We start from the raw sequence: 22,890 nt of genomic DNA, 5'->3' as shown, positions 1-22,890 counted from the left end.
GTTGTGACTGAATAAAGCCAACTTCTCCTCCTGTGTATGTGTAGAACCTCATCCACACTAATTTTATTCAGCTTCTTAACCTGGCAAAAATCAAATTGGATTTGGCTTCTGATATAAATGCAAGAGTATTCACCCCATAAATGCATTGCAGTTTAATCTACCATTGCTACCAGGGTGTTGAGAGCTCCCATGGTAAAAACAGCAGGCAGGTGTATTAACAGTGGTTTATTTACAAAAATATACTAAAAAGTGGGGCTTGAGACAATGTTAGAATTTCTGAAAAGTGTTCCCTTCAGGGATCTGGGAAGGGTGGCACTTTTATAGTACAAATAAGTCGTCACTATCTGCATTAAACAGTGAGAAACAACTGGTGCATTTTAGTATGAGGATGATTATCATTTGGAGTTGCACAGTACTCCTCATACAAACATTTTGCCTGCAGATGTTTTCATAAACACCCATACTGGTTAATGTCTCAGCAAAGCAACAACACACTAGATCCCCTGCATGTTTATTCAACAGGTCTGGCAATACTATTGCTTTATGTTACAAATGTGCTCTAATCCAACATAACCTCGCAGTTTGTCAAGCACATGCTCTTCTCACTATTTTCATATTCATAGGAAACCACAAATGCATTTCTAATTACATATTTTCTGAAATTTTATAGCCAAAGCAAGAAATGCATCCAGAACTTCAGATGTTTCAAATTCAGTTTGGTTCATGAGGGATATAATCATGTATCTGGCAACCTGCAAGCATGGCAAGGCCGCCTTTCAGCTGTGTGTTTTCCTTCTGTAACTGCAATGTGCAATTGCATTTGGCAATAACCATGAACCCTGCAAAATATTAAACCATATAAAGACCATAGTGTGTTTAATTTCTAAAAGCAAAGCTGCTCTTCACTGTGTGCTCCTTTCTTTATGGGTCATTCACCCGCAGAAAGAAAAAAGTATTTCCCATCTTTGGATGCAAGCAGATAAACCAGTTGAGTGATTAATCAAAATTTAAAAAACAAAATCAATAAAAAAATCCCAAAGAAACAAAACAAAACACAAAATCAAACAAAAACAGAATGAAAAAGCCTAACAAACCAAATAAGCCACAATTTAAATTATGCTTTATTAAATCTAGCTTAAAAATGTCCCACTTCATTTGCACAAACAGTTCAATCCAGGAGATGCTACCCTGGAAAGAAGAATTATTACACATCCTAAATTAGCATTAAAATGGAATTGACCTACAAGGAGTGTGATCAGGGCTCAGCTAAAAATACCAACACAGAAAGTGTTGTGGGTTATATCCTCCTGTCATGGCTGAGGAGGAAATTCCCTCTGAGCTCACTTGGGTCAGTAATTTACCCTTTGAGCTTTGCATTCCAGTTAACCATACCATCGGAATTCTTCCTCCTTCAGCCTTAGTCACTCTCAATCTCTCTTCTTCCTGAATTTTTGCTCATCTCTTTGCGGTTTTGACCTCTTTCCCTGGGACCCATTTCATCTATTTTAGTTTTATTTCTACATTATGTTATCTGCACTTGTGCACTGCTGGCTCACAGGACGGAAGGGAGAAATGGGAAGTGCGTGCTCGGAGTCGGGAGCAGTGCTATGAGCACGTGTCTGCAGGGTGGCAGTCACAGAGCACACACTCCACTGTCACCTGCAGGTGACACAGTCCCAGAGGCAGGATGCAAACCCCTCCTGCCTGGAATAACAACAGTGGTGTCTCGCCATCCTCACCTGCAACACGGATTCAGAACAGAAAACATCTATTGATTTATACCACACAAAGAGGGGATTCTTCCCACGTGACCCTTGTGTCTATGGAAAATGCCATTATAAAACACACATTGCATCCTAAAGTGACTGCTGTGCTGCAAGCTGGAGCTCTCTGTATTGCTGTAAAAAGAAAGCCTGATTATTCCCCAAATGAACATGTTACAGAAGTCTCTTTTTATTCTGTCTTTCATAGGGTTTCTGGAGGAGAGCTCTTTGAACGGATCATTGATGAAGACTTTGAACTGACAGAGAGAGAGTGCATTAAATACATGAAGCAGATTTCAGAAGGAGTTCAATACATTCATCAGCAGGGTATTGTTCACTTGGATCTGAAGCCAGAAAATATTATGTGTGTCAACAAGACTGGTACCAGCATCAAACTCATTGACTTTGGTCTTGCAAGGAGATTAGGTAATGAATTCTCTGCCTATTTCAGTACCATGAGGGAAAGGGCAGGACAAGCAGTAATTCATTCACTCTCTATTATATAGAGAGTAAATACGTTTCCTATAAATATTTCCGGGTTTAGGAAAAAATAGAAAAGGGAAAAAGAAGACATTCAAGAATGAGAGTAGGGCACCTCATCTCTAAGAGGAGTTTGCAGTGGGATGTATAGAATGTATCTGTTTCCACAGCAGGATATCCCTGTAGATTCTACCTAAAATACACAGTAATACTAATATTAAAAAATATTTACATTTGGTACCATAAAGCACTAACTCTCTAACTAAATACTTCATGAACACTACAAATCCTTGAAACTTTTTTTAACAGCAGAAATTAAGGCGATGCTCTAGAAGGCTTTCAGATAATTAAAGTAATTTTACATTTTCCTGTCATTTTTATCATTTCTTATCTTAAACAGCAGGATATTGTCATACATGTTAAACATAAGAGGAATTTTATAAAGAGCTGTGTAATAGCAGTACTTAAAAATAATGCAACAAGGGGAAATTCCATTTGACAAGCCCTTCCTCTTCCTACACTGCTTTTTAGCTGCTTTCCATCATTCACTTTGGTCTAAGCTTCCAACATGATCTGCAACTTGATAGCCAAAGACGTCCAGAGGTTCTTGTCTTCCTATTGTTCAGCTCTAAAAAGCATCCCTTCAGTTGTATTTTCAGTGTTAAACAATACCAGCATCCCACACTGACCTTTTTTCATCTTGTATTTTCTCAAAAGAAATAAAAATCATTGCAGGAATTAGAAGGAAGAAAAATAGTTTATGAACCTGTTACACTGGGAGAGCTGAGATTTGTGGCTGTCCTGACATTAATTGATTGGGACAACTTATCTGAATTCCTACTCTCTATGTAACAGGGTCCACTGCTGGATTCTTATTTGAAATCTTTTGCCTTCTTTTGCCTACTTTGAAAAAGTGTTTTTTTAAAAATTTTTAATACTTATTTAAAAGTAAATAATGATTTTTGAGAGAGTAGAGGTGAAATACTACCACCTACCTTTAGTTATCTGCCTAAATGCAGCTCATCCTTCTTCTTTTAACACTTAAGTAACAGACTACTGCATTCCCAAGAACATAATTTTACTAAAACAAACTAGGAATGGTTTGTTGAATTAATAAGGGAAAAGAAGTCTGCTTTGAAGAATTTTAGATTATGTTCTGCTCCAATAGTGTATTAAATGAATCTTGGTCACATGGACACCAAGATGTTTATTTTATTTATTAAAAAAAGAGATCACTGCCATTTCTGTTCCTTCACCAATATAGAGCCAGTAGTGTTCTGGGAACATGAACTGATTTAGTTCTTGTTCAGGAAACAGATGAACAGTTAACTAAGTTCCAGTGCTGGTATTTCTGTGTGAGAGGTGTGGGAAAGATTTCAGCCCATGATGTTCCAGCTGTCAGCCTGAAAACTGTACATTTACTGCTGCACTGAGTGGATTTCATCAACAAGAAATATAAAGTAAACATGGAATAGCCTTTTTATAGAAACTTCTTCAGCTACCTTTTCAACTTCAGAGCACAGTGGAACCCACATTTAGCAAACAGAAGATCTGTTTTCAGCAGCCTGTTCACATCCACCAGCTTTCCCACTTTTCTAGTAATCTTGTGGCATCACAGTGCAGCCATGGCTGACAGCAGCTTGTGAGCTGTACTGCCATAGGTAGGAAATCTCTAAACTCCAGATAATTTCTCTCAATGTAGAAGGATGACAGCTGTGGGCACTAATGCTGATTCTGATTTTACAGTACTGTGCATTCATTTGGCTTAATATGCTGCTAATTCTTGCCAGGTTCCATTGTAGGTATTTGCTATTCATCAGCCTGCCATTCTGGGCAACTCCATTGTGGGTGGCATTCCCTAGGAAGGGAAAGGTCCTTTCCATTCAATGCCCAGCAAGCAGAAGCACTGTTTTAATTGAAAAAAACAATTGTAACATTTCAGTTCCAAGAGCAGAAAGCAACTTTTACTGTTTCATTTACTTACAAAAATAGCTAAAAACACTTCACTAATGCCTGCTTCTTGCCAGTTGTCTTATGTGGTGCACTGAGGGCACATTCCTCCTCCTTGTGCTCCTTCAAGCTTTGTGACTTTGAAATTGGCTGTCAAATTCACTTTGACATTGATAGATGTGGGATTGGAGCCCTCATCCTACAGACCTGACCCTGACTGAGCAGAAACTGCTCAGCCAAGGGATTGCTGAAGGGAGCAGTGGCTGATTCTGCACTTCAACTTCTGAGATTTAACGTCTTGTAACTAATGCAAACTAGTGCCTCTAAATATTCAGTGTTTTGATCAGCTTTAAAGATATTAGGATCAGCTTCTTCTGCAGTCATCTTCTGCAGCTAATTAGTTCCCTTGCACTGTCAGGAAATACCAAAGCTGCATTGGGATATTTTCCTGACCTTTTTTGGTGTGCTGAGGAACACATGTAGAAAATTGTTTAAGATAAACTTCTTAAGGAGAAAGAGAATGGTTTTTGAGTACTGTAAAGATATATTTTTTAATCAGTTGATTATATACAGTGTCAGCAACAGTTTCCAGCTAGCTTGTCAGCTTTCTATCTGAACTAAGGGATATCCAAACACAGATCTTACTTGTGTACTAAGCTTGTAAACAACTGGGTAAAGACTTGACATATTGCTGCATATAAAAGGTCTTACTCTTTTCCTTTCTTTTTTCTTTTATACACAGAAAATGCTGTGTCAGTTGTTTCACACTGTATGCTTGCACTCAAATGCCATGTTTTCAAAAAAAACCCACATTTCTCTGACCTGTGGGCAGCACATTTTATACACCAGCCTTTTGCATACATAGTTGCTCATGGTAGTTTACACAGTGCACAGAAAAGCCTCCAAACTTGGATGTGAAAAATCTGAGCCTGAGATTTAGATGAACATGATGAAGCTTTTAGAAAATAGATTCATTGTGATAAATTTCAGTCATTTCTTTTAAGGACAATTTGAAAAAAAAATGTAAGTGTTGACTTTAAAATGAAGGCAGATGGGAAAATGGGATCTTGGGCTTTCTGCTGGCACTTCAAAAGGGAAGGTGATCTCTGACTCCTCATTGCCACTGTGGAGAGCACATTGCCCTTCTTTCAGGCTAAGTTACTTTAGATGCCATGTTAGAAAAACTATCATACCTTTTGTAGTAAGAAAACTCTGGTCATGTGACTGTAGGGATATTGTGCAATACTTTTTGAATGTGCTTTTTAAAGGATAGTCAGAGAGCAGGAGGGTCTTGATGTTGGTGAATTTGCATGGAAGGTTCTGAGTAATTTCCTGCAGCTGCTCCCAGGCATCCTTCTCTCTGTCTCTAAAAATGATGGGAGCAGGGAAAATTAGTAAAAATGAGGTTTCTGCAAATAATTTACTATAACCATACCTAACCAGAGCAAAAAAAGGTGCACAGCATTTAAAATGGGAAACTGGCACAACTGCAAGTGAATTGTTGTGGTTGTGCTCCAAAGTTGCCTCAAGCATGGTGCTCAATCATTAGGCAAGTTATTAACCCCACAGATGTTTCAGATTCCATTTGGTAAACTGGGGATTTGGGTGCCTCAAAAGAGCACTAGCTCAGGTGTTTGATTGCATTTCATGAAATGCCTTAAGAGCTTTCAATGGAGCTAAGTTTGAGAGTGGAGTCTGTACTGGGATCAGTATTTATGTTGCAAAACTTGGTAAATTAAGTTCTGGTAAATAAAAATATTCTGTTCAGATTCTGTTTTGTGGACAGGTTGCTTCTTTTGAAGACTCCTCAAAACTTTGACTTGCTGTTGTTTGAGGATTTTTTAGCTTTTCTCTTGATTGCAGAGCTGCAGATCCCTGTACTCGTGGTAACCTTAACAGGAGCAGGACTGGAATGTGTTACATCTGTTTGCCTTCCCATCCATATCTGTTTTGTTTAGATGGTAATCTCTTTAGAAGAGCAGAGGTTCCTCACTAGGACATTCTACTGTGCCTAATCTGGCTGCTGCTCTTGCACAAAAGATAAACCTAACGCAATCTCACTGAAGGCATACACTGATGGTTCAGGCAGACATGCAGACTGGACACGAGTTTCTCAACCTAAATCCAAGCCTGTTTCAAGTCAGACACAACTTATATTCTGACATTTTTATATTTTTACAATGCAATTCTGTTACTGGAATGTGGGAGTTTTTTCCTCCCCAGTCCCTAAACTGTTCCTTAGTTTTCTTTTTTCCTGACCTTGCTTATTCTTTTCTTCTTCCCATCAGATTTAGAACAAGCACTGATAAAAATGAGCCCACTGAGATTTGCCTAAGAATTTTTAGCTTAATGACTCTTTGTTTCACACTATGTTGGAGGGTAGACACATCACTCACTTGCACACTGGCAGCACAATCTGGCAGCACTTGGTTATGAACAGGTTTTTCTCTTACCTCCATCGCTGTATTTTCCAGCAGGGCAATGCTGGTGGGTCAACACAAGAAGAATGTCAAGCCAGTTCATGTCTCATGACCTCATTCTTTCAGTTCATATTGGAAGCAGTGGCTTCGCTGTAGATCATGTTAAAAGCATCCACAGAATGTTTAAGCAGAGCAGATCTAGAATACCTGTGCTACAGGCCAGCTGAACAGGAGTTTGCAGCAGCTGGTGACTGGCAGCTGGTGATGTGTGCTTCCCCTTGACCACAGGTGTGCTTGTAGGCAGCCTGGTTTTGACAGCATGCCCAAGTCCAGCTTTACTTGTGGGTAATGATCTGACTGGTGCACATCATCTGCCCCTTCTTTTGTTTCACTGCTGGCCTCACTTCAAATTTAAAAGGATGCAACCCACTATTGATTTTCTTTCCTGTTTACACTAGAAGAAAATGTATTGTATTGAAATAATTATTTCCTACTGTTACAATTTTATCATGACTGTTTCTTTTTACCACAACATGCAGAGCCCCAAGCTTTGATAAATGTTCAATAATTTGTGAAAACTGTCGTTTCTTTCTGACACTGGAGTGCTCCAGTTCTCTTGTGCAACTGCTAAAGGGATGGAGACTCAAACACTTTTTTACTTCAGGACACACAACCTGAATTAAGTACTGATGTCTCTCCTTTTTCATGGATTTGGTCTTGTGGAAGCTCCTTGCAATAGGAACCTTCTGATGTGCCTTATACAGTGCTGTGTGTGTTTGAGGATGCTTAATAAATAATTCTTTATTGCTAGACATATATCAGCTAAGAAAACAGCAATCCAGGCATCATTTATTTTTTCTCATATGGATCTTTAATGAAACCACAAATATTAGGGCAAATCTGGTTTTCCAGGTACTGGGCAGTAACTGGTTTTTGAAAGTCTCCATGCAGCAGTTAATGGTTTTCTCTTTCATTCTTCACAGAAAATGCAGGCTCTCTGAAAGTTCTCTTTGGGACACCTGAGTTTGTGGCTCCAGAAGTTATAAACTATGAACCTATTGGATATGAAACAGATATGTGGAGTATAGGAGTTATCTGCTACATTTTGTGAGTACTTTTCTATTCTTCTTCCTTTAAGTTCACAAATCCTGACAGTTGCTGAACATACAAAATTTTCATCAACTTCTGAAGTTTTCAGGCCTTTTTTTTTCTAATTAGCAGCTCCAGCATGTTTAATAAAACTTTGCTGCTCTATGAAGGGTGCAGTTGGTAAACTGCAGAACTGGCAGTTCTGGAAATTCAACTATTTGATGTTGTATCTCTTGTATCATAAATCAGCAGCACTCCATCTCATTTAAAAAGACAATGTGACTGTTTTATTATTAACTTTGAACCATTTTTCCTTTCCAGATGTTTAAAGAATTATTTGAGGATGCACTAATAACCAATAATTTCCATTATTTATTCCATGAGAGAAAACTTTTGCAAAATTTTGGGGTCTCGTGGGACACACTGAAGTACCCCAGCATTGCCATATCTGTTCACAGAGCAATTTAATTTATTACCAAGCACAAGCCACTGTATAAGTCCATTTTATAAGCAACATGGATTAAGCTCATTGCAACACTTTAGCAGATGGTTGGCTGCAGCTCTTGGTTACATATTTGAGTATTAGATTTGATTTTTATATATCATTTGATACAGCATGTTTATGGAAATGTTTATGTTTATGTTTAATGTATATGGAAATAGTATCTCCATGCCTAGACCAGCAAGTGGTTTTCTTCCAGCAGTGATTTTACACATTCAATGCCATATAAACAAGTGAAAAGAGAAGGTTTGTTTGGAGCATGGTTCCTTGTCCCTTGTTCCAGCTTCAGTAGTAAGTCAGTGGCAAATCTGCTTTGTATTGGTTCTTTTAAGACTCCTCTCGATGCCTTTCCTCCTTTATTAAAGAGCAGCTATCCTGCTCCTTGACCTGGCAATGCACAGTTGTTTGCCTCGCTTTTACTCAGTTGTTCTCTACTCCTGCTTCTCTCATGAGCCTGCACTTGTTCGGGCTCTTCTCATTCCCAACCCAAGCAACACAATTTCCTTACTTGGCCTATGCAGAAGCGGCCACATCAACTCCCTCTTGCTCCCAGCAAAGCCTCGGAATATTTCTGTTATCTTCAATTTCAGATGCGAAGTGTACTCCGCGCCTCGAGGTCGCTTCGCTCTGCCAGTTTATTTACAGGACTTCTATTTTCCATTCACTCCCAAGCACTTCTCTCTAGATCTGGAAAGCTGCTTTGGTCGGGTCCGTGGCTGCAGTCAGGCAGCCCACCCAGGCAGCAGCGCGGGGACAAATGCCCGTGCCCCGGGCCGGGAGCGGGCTGTGCCTGCGGCACCCGGAATCGCTCGGTGCTGGCGGCACCGGGAATCGCTCGGTGCGGGCAGCGGGAATCGCTCGGTGCAGGCGGCACCGGGAATCGCTCGGTGCTGCAGCGCCGCCTGCAGCCCGCCCGGCCCCGCCCGCATTTCGGGGAGCCGCTCGTCCTTCGGGGCCGCTCGGTGTTATTTATTTATCAGCGCGCCTGGCGGGTTCCCGTGCGCTCCCGGGGAGAGCAGCGAGGCACCCGCCGGGGCTGGCACCGAGCGCTCGGGGAATGCAGCCCGGGCTGCCGCTGCAGGGCGGCGCTGCTGGGGAGCAGCGGCATCCCCTGAGACAAAGCGAACGGAACGGGGGAAAAGGGGACCTCTCCTGCCAAAGACCTGTCTGCTTCTTCCCACTGCCAAGCAGGGTATTTGGATGCTGCACCGTTCAGCTGATGGGGTTGGGTGGCGTTACACTCATTCGGCTGATTGGATATGCCCTGAGAAATATGTTATGAAATTACTTGTTTGGTGAGGTATATTTAAGATCATTTACCCGTCATGAGGGAAAATCTACATTACCCAAAAACAATGAAGAATATTTCTTTTGATGCATTGCTATTGCCACCGTAATGATTAGCAGTGATAATCAGCTTTTGTCTTTCTTGCCATAAGAATAAAGTAATAGAAGTTAGGGAAGACCCATGAGTCATCACTTGGACTTTACCTCTCCACCCTAGACTATTCCCAATCTCTTAACTTTCTTACAGCCCAGCTCTTTTCACAGACTGGCAACTATGAGCCATTATCCAAAATGACCTATCACATCATCATTACAGAATGTAAATGAAAGTCAACGAGAACTGCATCTCTCTTTAGTTGCAGCTCTGCTTTCCCATTTTGATTTTAAGCTCAGAGCTACCAAATCTCTTGCCTGAAGTGCAAGACACACTCACTTGGTGTCTATTTCACACAGTGAGACATCACTGTGCCCATCACCTGGGCATGTGCATCCCCTCTCCCCTGCCGTGGGAGTGGGGCCATGCAGGCAGAGGAGAGCACTGGATGTAAGGGCAGCTCTGCTAGAGGCAGCTGATGGCCCAGAGCTGCTGTGCCCACCCTCTGTCCCAAGGGAACAGCAGGGAGCACACACAGCATCACTTGACAAAACACCTGCCTGGAAAGTGACTGTGTTTCCATGATGTGCTGCACAACAATGAATACAAACTGGCTTTAGCAGAGAGCTGCTAACGTGATCTCTGTGAGTGAAGGGTCTTCCCTGCAGTGGAATAAATGGTTGGGTTGTAATCTTAAGTAGGAAGCAGGGTGACAGCACTCCTCCAAAACCCTGCAGCAAAACCTCCCCCAGCCCTCTGCTATGCAGATGTAAGTACAGATACTGCACTCCCTGCTGGGATACTGCATCTGTCTTCCTTATGGCAAGATTGATTTAATTCCATCCTACAGTTCATAGGTTCCCTTTCCACATTTCTAAACTACATATTAAATCCTTTTTATCTTCCTGGATAACTTATTCAGTCCTGTCTCTTCATCTGTCTTTGTTCTTCCTTAAATTTCCGTTTGTACTCTCTACCTCGTGTTTTTATCTTCCACTTTTATCTTGTACTCTGTCCTGTTCTGCATCACAGTGCTGTTCCACATACTTAAGTTGATCTATTGCCTTTGAAATAACAGGCCACAAATATTATAGCTTGTGTATATCATCTCCATTTATGTCTATTTCAATGTTTCTTTCTGCATTTACAATAATCTGTATCTAATGAAGGTTAAACCTCCTGAATTCTTTCCAGCTCTTTCTGTCCCATTTTTTCTTCTGGACATTGCTGAATTTACATGTTTTTTTCTATTTCTAATTTTTTTCTGATGATCAATTTGGATAGTCATTGTTCTGAATATTTAGTAATCTGAAACAATTTCTAGTTTTTGTTTCAAACCAATTTTCAGTCCAAGGTTTCAGCACTGCATGGGTGTACATTGAATGTGGGGGTTGCCCTTTTCCTTCTGGCACCAAAGGATCCAAGTAGTTTCAGGGAGGAATTGTCTGTGGCTGATTCAAACCCCTGCTTGTGTTCCAATGAGTCTCCTTGCTTTATCAGTGCCAGGCTGTGTTTATCTTTTCAGCATAGTGGATTTCTGTCAATTAATATTTTTAATATACTTTATCTTAGGCTGTGTTTTAATATCACATTTGATCTTGCTGCATACTCTTTCCCTTCAGCACCTTCCTAACAGCACAAACCCTGATTCTTCAAACATTCTCTTTCCCTTTTTTCCATTGTGTCGTTCATCACTGCTCTTCCCCCTCCCTTGTTTGGCAGTTTGGGTTGGTTGAAAGATCTTTCAGCATCGTTCATCTTTTGGGTGTGCTGGCTTGGTACTTGGATAAAGCAAGGCTGACGCTCAGCTCTATGTCATGTTAAAAATTTACACCTCTTTATATTAAAGATGGGAGAACACTCCTTGTTCTTTCCTTAAACCAAGTTAGGAAGCCTTTAATGTCAGACTGTACCACTCAAAAGAAAACGTTTTATTTTGTTCAGTGGCACTGGCAAACTATGGTTCCTCATTAATCCACTGGGCATGTAAAACAAGGAGGAGAACACCAATAACACCCTTGCTTCAGCAATGAGCTGTCTTTCTTTACACAGGCTCAGTGGTCTGCTTCTTCCAGGGAGGACCAGAGTGGGCTAAGTGTCCCATGGATCAGTCCCTGACAAAATATCCTCAGATTATTAATTTGCTGTAGTTCACTTGAAAAAGAATTAATGCTCTGCATGATCTCCAGGGTGCAGATGTCATCCTCCCATGCTTCTTGGACATGCCCTGCACAGGTTTATCAGAAGTGCCAGCAGTCCCAGGGAGTTGGAGCTGAAAGCAATGCTTGCAGAGGAATGCTCACAGTCTGACCCTTTAGACAAGCAGCAAATCCATCTTCCCTGGATTAAGGGAGTCTTAATGCAAAGATTTCCAGTTGAAATGCCATGGTGTTTCTTACATAGGCAATGAAATCTGCATCCACATTGGACCCTTTTCATCATAACGTTTCTAAGTCTGCACTCAGAGCTTTGTTAGGACAGACCAATAAATGTTAAGGAACTCCTAGTGGATAAAATATATTTCTTCTTTATTTAGAAGTGGAAACTGTGAAAGACTTTCTAAACAAATGGTTCTTAACATGCCAGGAAGATGCCTGGTAAAGTAACTGGAAAAATGTTTTCAGTAAACAGCCTGCTGCTTGTCTAAGAGTAACTTTGCAGTGTAAGCTCAGAGTTAATTTTCTGGAGCAGTAGCTCATCTTTATCACTTCAGCATTCCAAAAAGAAATTGTTTCCATTATCTGTCAAAAGAGTTGCTGGACCATTATTACTTTAAATGGCTATTAAGAAATGAACAGCCAAGACTTCAGTCAGTGAAATCTGTGCTAGAGATAAAAATTGCTGGCTATAATCTACAGTAGTTCCTGGATTTTGTTTTCTGACTAGACAAGGATCTAGTTTTCCTTAGAAGTATTTCCACAACAAGCAACTGATTCACAGTGCAAAACTGTAGTAGAGAGAGAAAATTATTTTAGCTTTGTAAATCTGCAACAGCACATTCAGAAATATGAAAATAGGTTCATTGAAATGTTTGAATGGGCACTGTTACAATGGTGTTCAGAAATGACAAAGTGAGTGGAGGCTTAACTGAGAGAGATCCACCTAGTAATTTAACAAATGCAAGGGATAGAGCAATCCTACCAAAGCATTTAAAATTTTATCAGATAATTCTGTAGTACAGTTCTAAAATATTTTTTGAAAATACACAAAAACAAAAACAACAACCAAAGAATTTTTTTCCTTCTCAAATCTTCTCACCCTTAATTCATCCTCACCCTTCAGAAGCTGTGTGGGACGTGCAGCACAAGTGCTGCCTCTTACAGCCCCACAGAGTTGTTTCTACATGAAGCAATGCCCCTGTACTTAAAGCAGATTTCTTAGTATGCATAAGATCTCTCACTGCTGCAGCTTTAACCTCTGGAAATAGGCCAAAATCTTGTCCAATGTGGTGCAAGAGCTGCACAGCACTATTTGTGGTAATACTGTGCAGAGGTCACCTCTGGCATTCTTCGATCAAGTATTGAAGGGAAATGCAATTTTTATTGCTTCGGCTGCCCAAGCATGGGCACGGAGCTTAACTGGATGAAGAGAAAATGTACATCCCCTCTTTTGACAATGAGCTAAAGGAATACTTCACAGACCTGTCATTGTATGAGCTGCTGGCTTAGCTGTTGTTCTTACCACAAGGTAAAAACGAGACAAACCAGCAGTTGGTGTGTGGAACCCAAAATCAGAACTGTGGTCTGTAGAGATTTATCACTAGTTAAAACACGATGGAGAAGACTGATATTGTCATAACTGACAAATGTTCAGATGTTGGAGAGGAGGTGGGTTTAAGGCCCAGCAGGAATGCTCTGTGACTCCAGGACAGAGGTTCCCGTGAGGGCTGCAGGGGGTGCGGGCAGAGCAGAGCCCGCGCTGCCCGCAGCTGTGCCAGCTCTGCGGTGCTCTCCTGCCAGGCACAAACCTTCTCTCCTCCTGTAAAGCAAGCATCAAACACAGGGAACAGTCGTGTAAAAAGGCTTTGTGGAGGCATTTCTGGTACATTCAACTTTCAGCTTTTGGTAACTTGTGCCTGTTATATCTTCATAAATGGGTTTATGCCACCTTACCCATTTACAAAGTCAGGATTCACTGCTGCATTCGAGGGCACCACATAAAATGGAAAGTAAGACAGCAAATACATTCTGTTCTGATTTACCTTGTTCTGCCTGAGAATAAACAAACCTTTTATCTTCAGCTCATGTATTATTACTAAGAAGCTTCTGAAGTACACACATAAGATTCTAGAGTCTGCTGTACTGCACACAACTTCCAGAAATGGTAAAAGATTTAGTGTCTGCTCTGTGTGAGACTTCAAAGAGTGTGCGTTTCTGCTTTGCTTATAAAATAAAATGCTTAAGAACAAATCAGATTTTGAATGTAATAAGAGCCTAAAAAGAAGCAAAATAACTTTGAAGGAGATCATTCTATTATTAATCTCACTTTATTTGACCCCAATCTTTTTTAAGTTGTCTGTTCTGTGATATTCTCTGGCACCATGCTATTCATATAGTATTATTTCCATGTATTGTTTTCAAAACCCTAATAAGGTATAGTTATTTTTTTATATTTTAAAGAATGGAGTAGTACTGGTTAACACAATTGTGCAGAGAAATCAAATAAAGTCTGTAAAAATTCATGAAGAATAAGTTGTTCTGTAAATTGCATGCCAGGAGGACCTGGAAAAGTGAATAACTTGTAGTTCTAGGAAATAAGCAACCTTTCACCTTTAAATTTTTACTGAAAGTGTGATTTATACAGGCATCAAAAATATCCAGATGCACAGTGTAATAAAGGATAATGCTCGAGTGGAAAAAGAGACTGCAAAAATGACACCATGATGTTCTGTAATTGCCTTTCACTGGCAATTTATCAGTTATATTGCATAAAAAGCCTTGGAAGCTCAACTTAGGTTATAGGAGAGCATTATTTCCATTTCATGCATCATCGTGACTGATGGAGAACATAAAGACCAAATTGCTTGTGCATGCATCTGCATAACTCCACAGCCTGCAGTGATGCAGCATTGCTTTATCTGTCTGTATAAGTCAGGGTGGGTTTGTTTACAAAATAGCCTTGTGGATTTCCTGATTTCATTATGCATATTTCTTCTTGGGGTCTTTTTGCAGGAGTAAATGAAATAAAATGTACAAAAACTCCCTTGGTTTGACAGTAAATGCAGCAAAATCACCCTGAAATTAGATGATCTCCAGAATCCCTTCCAACCCTAACAATTCTGTGATTCTGAGGAAATGTCAGGGGGAAAAAAAAGATATTCCACTGAATTTGGTGTGAAAAATCCAGTATTAGTTATGCAGAACTAGACAAGTCATTTACCAAACTACTTTGCTCCAATTTCACCTATTTGTAACTCTCTTCAAAAATGTCTTGGGAAAAGAGAAGGAAACAAGAAAAATGTACCTTTCTGTCCTTCCCATAAGACTATCTGTAGTTAGTTTTGAGTCCTTTTAAATTTAACTTAGTTTTTAAAGCAAGTTGTTATTTGTAAAGAAGTGCAGAGCATGGGAGATGTCACACACGATTTAAACTCGCTCGCTCCTCCGGTAATTTGCAAATTGACGTGGTTTGTTCTGTGTCTGTGTCTGCTCCGTCCCCAGGGTCAGCGGACTCTCTCCTTTCATGGGAGACAACGACAACGAAACCCTTGCCAATGTCACCTCAGCAACGTGGGACTTCGATGATGAGGCTTTCGATGAAATCTCTGACGATGCCAAGGACTTTATCAGCAATCTACTGAAGAAAGACATGAAGTAAAGGCTGGATTTACTTGCTGCACTTTGTGTGTTTGCATTGAGCCGGAGGTGCCTCTCGTGTTTCCCCGCTGTGCATCTCCCCAGGGCCGCAGCACCTCTGGCCATACTTTATAAGGAGCTGTGCGTGCCCGTGTGCAGCTCTGGATTTCACTCGCAGGGTGCAGGGGCTGAATGGAGCTTCGGAGCTCTTTGTGCTCTTCCCTCCCCTCGGGCGAGGTGCACCCGGGGCTTTTGTGTGGCCACTCTGACCCCCTCTCTTTCGTGACACACATTCCTGCGTGACACGTTCTGTCTTGTCTGAATGGGTTGCAGTTCTGCCTTGTGTCGCTTTTAAGTGTGGTACCTCTGAGTAGGCAGCTTCCCTATAAATGTAGTAATTGGGCAAGGAAAAAAAAATCAGAGTTGGAAACTCTGTTTGCAGAATGATCTAATGAAAGGAAACATACTTCTTCCAATGAGTTTGCAAGTGGATGGATGGAGAACAGAGGGTTATTTACATGTGCACCCTGAGCAAAGTGAAGAATAGGTGGTGAGAGATTTGGACATTTCTGTTCTGTGAGATGTTCAGGAGGCTCTTAAGTGCTGGGATGGGGAAATCTCTGTAGGTGAAGGAAAGGAGATCTGGGACAGGGTTCTGGCAGCATGAAGCAGCTGAATCACTGCCATTGTGGCTCTGCTGTATGTGTTCCTTGCCTAAAACAAATGGCTTTTCCTGCTTTGTTTTATAATGTTTTATTAACACTTAAAAATACAAAATTTTCTCTCAAAAAGATCTACAGAAATTGTGAAAGTGAGTTTAAGAAGTTAGAATGGCTGGGAAAGCAAAACCATGTGATCTTTGTTGCTAAATTTAGGAAACAGACAAATCAGCTCCCAGCAAAGAGAGCACAAAAAAATGTTACAGCAGGTAAGTTCCTCTCTTTTTATTGGCAACACTGACTGGTCTTTTTATACAAAAACAGGAGTCGCTTAAATTGTACTCAATGTCTTCAGCATCCCTGGCTGCAAAAAGACACCAAAAACATGGAAGCCAAAAAACTTTCCAAAGATAGGATGAAGAAATATATGGCCAGAAGAAAATGGCAGGTAATGAAGAGGACGTGGAATTGGGCTGGATATCCTAACAAGCATTATTTTTAATGTTTATGATTCTGGGGAACACATCACATCTGGGGGTTCCTGCTGCTGGTGGAAGCTGCAGCATGGCCAGGGTGGGAATGCAGGACAGCAGGTCTGGTTCCTGCAGCTGGGCAGCAGGAGGGTGCACAGCTGCACATGGATTACACAGGATGATCCCATTTCAGGCTACTGAAAGGCAGGAGCTCAAGTATAGTTTTTTCTACTCCTCTGGGGTTCTCTCTCTCTTCCTATGCCACTGAGAGCTGGATGATTGTGTAATTCTTAACAAACCTGAACAGTACAGGTAAAACTTGCCTGCCTGGCCTTCCTAAAGGTATCTTAATTTATGGCAGTTTAATTCTACTAAGGCTAGAGTTCTGTCTTGTTGGAACCTCCCTAGCTTCCCATGCATTCAGTCAGACTGGTTTTCTGTAACATATTCAGTCTCCCTATCTTCTTTTTTCCTAATGCTGGAACTGGAGTAGCAGGTCCATCTATGCCACACTGATAACTACAGGAATTGCTGTGTGAAATCCTGAGTCCTTTTGAGTAGCCTATGAAATACTAACTTGTGTAGGTCTACATTATATTCCCTCTTACATTCTACTCCTTTCTCGAAGCTCATACAATACAAGTGTCTGTACTACAGCCCTCATAGTTTGAGCATGTTTTAGTAGCCTGGTGGTTGATCCTGGGTCCTGTCAGAGGTCTGCTCCCATCATGCAGATGGTGCTTTCTCATTCATTTCCTATCAGCTCGTTATCCATGTTGGATGAAATTCAGCCCAGCCCAGCCGGCAGTGGAGAGAGGCGTTCCCCACCAGAGTTCAGTCCCAGTTACACAGGACAGGGCTTCTCTGCTGGCCCTCCTCTTGCACAGTGCTTTTTATCCTCAGCTAACAGAGACATTCATTTAGGTATGAGTTCATCAGGGGAAGTTTATATCTGCAACTAAATTTGGTAATTCAGTCCAGCCTGCTCTGTCTCTCCTAGAACAACTGAGCTATATATAAGCAGTTTGTCCACCAATTCCAGTGAGGTTTGCAGAGATCCCAGATAATTTGTCCGAAGCACGATTGTTGCAGAAAATCACATGCCTGTTGAACTGGATTGATCAGAAGCCTTTTCTGTTATGTCTTAGAAAACAGGCCATGCTGTCAGAGCAATAGGAAGACTGTCATCCATGGCAATGATTTCTGGTATGAGTGGGAGGAAGGCCTCTGGGAGCTCACCTACAAGCCCTATAAATGCTGACAAAGCAGAGAATGAAGGTAAGGATTTTTTTCTGTCCCATATTTTCACCTGTCTCTGAATCAATCCTACTAAAACTTTTAGCAAATTGCTAGAGACCAATTGAGTTGGATATTACTGTGCTCTCTCTCCCTCTTTTTATCTTCCTGTTTTTTAAAGAAATCTGTCAAAAATTCACTGTCCTTATATTGTCCTGCTAGTCTAAATGTCACAGTATAAGCCCAGGCAGTAAACTCTTTTCTTTTTAAAGCCAAAGAATTAAGGCAGATTTGTCAGCTGCACTTTCTCTGGGTTTGGGAATGCATGTTTATACAAAGATGACAGTGATGTACTGCCTTCTCATGCAAGCAACCAAGCAATGAAGTATTAACACTTGCTGTAACCATGGCACACACCCTGCACTAACCATGCTCCTCAGACAGGGCATTTAAGGAAATGTCTGTGGTACTCCCATAGGTCCCCAGATGAAATGTGAATTAGTGGTGTGTAACAGTCAGATGTTACAGTTCAGCAGTGCAAATGTTTGACACCGATGAAAATCAAGCAATTTTGACAAATCCACATAGACTGTGGGCCTGATACAAGTGGGGCTCGTTTATCCCTCAGCCTAGCAGAAGTCCAGCTTTGGTTAGAAACAAATTCAAGGGAAAAATACTGAGGATTTGTAGCATTGGCCTTGAACATCCTTTTTTTTTTCTATTTATGGCCTGAAACCTTTTCCAGCTGCAAAAGATTGGCACAAAGCTAAGCAGCCAACGTCCTTGCTGTCCCATTAGTCTGACAGAATTAAGTGAAATAAAAGGTGCTTTCATTACCATCTGGTAATTAAAAACTAAAATACATCTTTTGAGAATATGCCCTGTAATATTGTTCACTACCTCTTTGCTCTCCTCCAGATGCTTTCCTCGAAGAAGCTGAAGACAGGCCCCATGTAAAGCCATATTTTACTAAAAAAATCCTTGACTTGGAAGTTGTGGAAGGAAGTGCTGCTAGATTTGACTGCAAAATTGAAGGTACTTTGAATAAGCATGTCTATTTCTTTCTCTCCTTCCTTGTCAACTTTCTGCACTGGGTAATTGTTTTACTTCTTCAATTTTTACTTCTGTATTATTGTTGAGTTGGTGCCATTTCACTTTACCAGTATCCGCACAAATAGCACAAATGTGTGGCAATAACAGAAATTATTTGGAGCTTGTTCTGTACTTGCCATAGAACAGAAGTCTCCAGGAGTCCACATGTGAATCACTAATTAAGAATAGCAAGTGAGAACTAGAATTTGATTTTTGAGGGAACAGTAAGAGCAAGATGCAAAGCAGAAGCATAAATTCCAATAGTATGCTCTTAGAGAGTGCCAGCCAGACACAAAGAATTAGTAGGAGGTCAGTTGTCTGAAAGGACAGACCAGATCAGGTCACCTCAAGGTAACTTTAAGCCATACATACATGTCATTAAAGGCAAAAAAGTCCCTAACTGCATATGCATAAGAAGTAAAGATAGTATTCTTGTGCTGGTCACATAAATCACATCTAGAAAATACTGTTCTGTTGCTTGGGGGTTTCTAACTTATGAGTTCAGGAAAGAAACCTCAGACTGGAATATGCAAAGTATAGTGAGAAGACACATAAGGAGTGTGAGCATGATCAGCCCAAGAGTCTGAAGGCCAAGAGCACTGGCACTTCTGCAATGAGATTGAACCTTGTGTATCTCAGCTGTGAATGGAAACTAGAAATTCAGAAAGAAGAGCTGTGAAAACAAAATGGGTGGGGTCAGTACCATCCTGCATGCGTACAAGTAAATTTATAATCTTAAAATGAGGAAATCAGAAACTGCCTCATCGACTTTCTGCTTGTTCCTCTGCTCTCAATCTTTCCCTTACTGGGTTTCCTATCCCACAGTGGAGATGTGAGGATGGATTATCATTGCTGATGGGTGCTCAGTGTGGGGGTACGTGCACAAGTACTGCATGGAATAAAACAGATGGATGTACCATGGCTGATGTCCCAAACTTTGCAGTGTATTGCTGCAATGTTCACTCTGCTTTAGGGATTCCTGCACTTCATTTCTGCTCAGTGGGGAGTTATTCTCCCCTGGGACTTATCCTCCCCTCCCAGTCCAGAACTTGGCTGAGATCACAAACCTTCAATTTGTTACAGCAGCCAAGAGTACTGTATAAGGGATTGTTCTGCAGCAGGCGTTGTACAGCCTGCTCCGAGGCTTAGCAGAGCCATTTGCTTCACAAAAGGCTCTGAAACTCCTGTTGACATGCACGATCAAAATGCTTTTCTTAGACTTCCTCACTTACCCTAACGAATACAGAAAAAGGGAGTGCAATGTTCAGGACATGCTGGATTTTAAGGAGCAGATTAAGAAGAGGAAGATTCAGAATAAGCATAGCAAAGCAACATGAGAAAGGTACTAAATTGTAAACCCAAACCAGTTTACCCTTGAAATTCTAAATCTCGGCGTTGGGAGCTGTTGTCTCCGGAGAAGCTGCAGTGTAACGTGAGCCTCAGATGCACTGTCAGGAGTTCCCTGCTGGCTGATGGCTACAGCACACAAATCACTGTCTGCAGGCACTGCTCAGGGACTGGAAGGAGGAATCCAGCGAGTACCGCAGTGCTCACGTGAAGTTTTTGCTATTTGTAAAAAACAGTTTCAGGCAAATGTGAAGTAAAAAAGCCTCACATCATCTACATTTATTTTCCATGGAAGTCAATGAAATATTTGTCTATCAACACATAGGCACGTCCCCACACGGGAATTAGAGCACGAGGTAATTAGTGCTGAGTTAATTGCTCGTTCATTGCAGTGCTGTTCTCTCTCTGCTCTCGCAGGCTATCCCGACCCCGAGGTGATGTGGTTCAAGGACGATCAGCCTGTCAAGGAGTCCCGTCACTTCCAGATAGATTACGACGAGGAAGGGAACTGTTCTTTGACTATTTCTGAAGTGTGTGGGGACGATGATGCCAAATACACCTGCAAAGCTGTTAACAGCCTTGGGGAAGCCACGTGCACCGCAGAGCTCCTTGTGGAAACAATGGCAGAAGGAGAGGGAGAAGGCGAAGAAGGTGAAGAGGAGGAAGAATGAAACAAGGCTAAAATAAAATATATTTAAAGACTCTCCTTATAAGGCTCAGAAAACCAAGTTATCAAAAGCACCTTGTGTGAAACGTAGGTCTTTGGGGGGTTGTTTTTTCAGCATGATCAGTTGATACCTGTTAGCTTTATGTATGGGCATTATTTCCAACCAGCAGGCTTTTTAAGTTGCTAGCATGATTGGATTGACTTTAAGCAAGCCATCAACTAAGTTGCCCAAGCTACTTTTAAAATCACATGTATGGAAACTAAGTTATATTCTGAACATCTTAAAGAAAAATAGTCTATTTACTGATTTCATTGCTCTTTGCCATCACTTTTCTCAGCCAAAACCGCAGCTTAAGTTGGCTCCTCAAGATCTACTTTAAAGGAATTGTTGGCCAGACATGCAGTGAATCTCTCCAGTGCTGAGGAATAGGCTGAGCTGCATCTTCTCTAAGGGAAGGTTTGACACAGCCAGCATTGCAATTTGTATGTTGGCATGGTTCATTTCTTGTTTCCTTTAAGCAGAGTCTCACAGACCAAACTTCAAATATTTTCACTGCCTCTGACAGTGAGCTGTTAGTGCCCTTGTATTTCTGGCAAGCATTAAACATCCAGGTGGTTTCCTGAGATACTCCTGATCTTGCTTTTAGCCAGCTGATCCCACTTTGTCATCTTTCCCTTATGGAGCCTGTCACTTCAGTGCAGTTGCAGCTGCCTACTTAAGAAACAGACTGAAAACACAAAGACTGAGAATATTTTCTGTGTTTCTGGTCAGTCTGATAAAGGCTTACGATTCATATCTATGCTGCTGTGAAAAAACAGGTTATTACACAATCAGTGATTTCTCTGTGCATGTCTGTGAATGGAATCCCAGGGTAGTTAAAGTTTTATTTGCATTTATTTGGCAATTGCAAAACAGATTTCAACTGATGATAAGCTGGAAACTCCCACAGATTTTTTGAGTAGCCAAAAAGATAGTAGCCTGGATTACAAACTCCTCTATTCTTAGCAATGTCCAAAGAATCTTAACCTATATAGGACCTATTTCTACCTTATGAGCTTGACTGTCTTGTTTTTGTCTTGAACCTGCACCAGTAAGGCTGTTGCGTTTTTTAAAAACGCAGAAAAAACAAAAAAAATCCAAACCCCATTTTTTTTCTCAGAAATGGTTAACGCACTCAGACTTAGTAACTTTGCTTTCCTTTCACAGTATTGGCACTTTTTAATTTTTTTTTCTTGTCGTTCAGAGGTAATATCAGAGGCTGCAAGGTGATTATGCATAATCCAAAACCAGTGTGTCTTATACCTATGTATCATTCCAAAAGTGACTCTTTTTTCTTTTCCACTTTTTGTGTGCAAAGTGCAACCATTTGCATTTCAAAGGTTACCTCTTTTAAAAAAAAGACATTACCTTAAATCCTCACCATTAAATAGTCAGTGTACTTTAATACAGGTGTGTACATTACCAACCTTAGGTTGTTTGATATTACCTAGTTGTGTATGTTTCATATGATTTGCTCTTCTGCATTCAAAGCTCAACTAATGTGGGTGACACAACAGTTTGTAACTGCTTTACTCTTTGTTGCTAAGTTCAGATTGCCAGCATGTCTTTCTTTTCAATTGATAAAAACCTCTTGTTATACTAAACACAGTATTGCCACAACTCCTTATACAGAAAGGTTTTGAATCTGATTTAGAGCATACAGAGCTTTCCTCACTTTTTTTTTTTTTTTAATGTTTTAGGCAACGGGGTGTATTTTATACCTTAATAAAAATATGCTAATGTTCTCCCTGTTTGTTAAACCATCAGAATTGCAAAGATGAGACCGCTACGGCTGTAGTTACTCACGGTTCCTAAATAAATACTACCACAAAGCACACTCCTCGTATGCTCTATTGCAGCGTCACCGCGTCCACCTTGGCCAAGCTTCTCCTCCTGCCCCTCAGGTGGCCACAGCAGAGCCTCCCCGATGTCTGTGGTGCTGCAGCCCTTCTCCTGCCCTGGCTGGTGCTGTGTGGAGGCTGCTCTGCCCCAGTGC

The 22,890-nt window shown here is 41.0% G+C and overlaps 1 protein-coding gene across 1 annotated transcript in view; it reads left to right on the top strand.

Moving 5' to 3' along the window:
* MYLK (myosin light chain kinase) overlaps positions 1-22,890 on the top strand; it is a 138,159-nt gene extending 115,269 nt beyond the window's left edge. The window contains exons 25-31 of the mRNA XM_054277776.1: positions 1,972-2,189; positions 7,597-7,720; positions 15,246-15,398; positions 16,364-16,487; positions 17,661-17,790; positions 18,667-18,783; positions 20,605-22,890. Of these exons, the coding sequence (XP_054133751.1) occupies positions 1,972-2,189; positions 7,597-7,720; positions 15,246-15,398; positions 16,364-16,487; positions 17,661-17,790; positions 18,667-18,783; positions 20,605-20,858 (1,120 nt within the window). The 3' untranslated portion in view covers positions 20,859-22,890. The remainder of the gene's footprint in view (positions 1-1,971; positions 2,190-7,596; positions 7,721-15,245; positions 15,399-16,363; positions 16,488-17,660; positions 17,791-18,666; positions 18,784-20,604) is intronic.

This window comes from Melozone crissalis, unplaced genomic scaffold (genome assembly GCF_028551555.1).
Source record: "Melozone crissalis strain CALT ecotype California unplaced genomic scaffold, PUWL_Pcris_2 ptg000023l_1, whole genome shotgun sequence".
Lineage (NCBI taxonomy): Eukaryota > Metazoa > Chordata > Aves > Passeriformes > Passerellidae > Melozone > Melozone crissalis.
The sequence above is the reverse complement of the archived record's forward strand: the minus strand, read 5'-3'. Positions and strand labels throughout refer to the sequence as shown.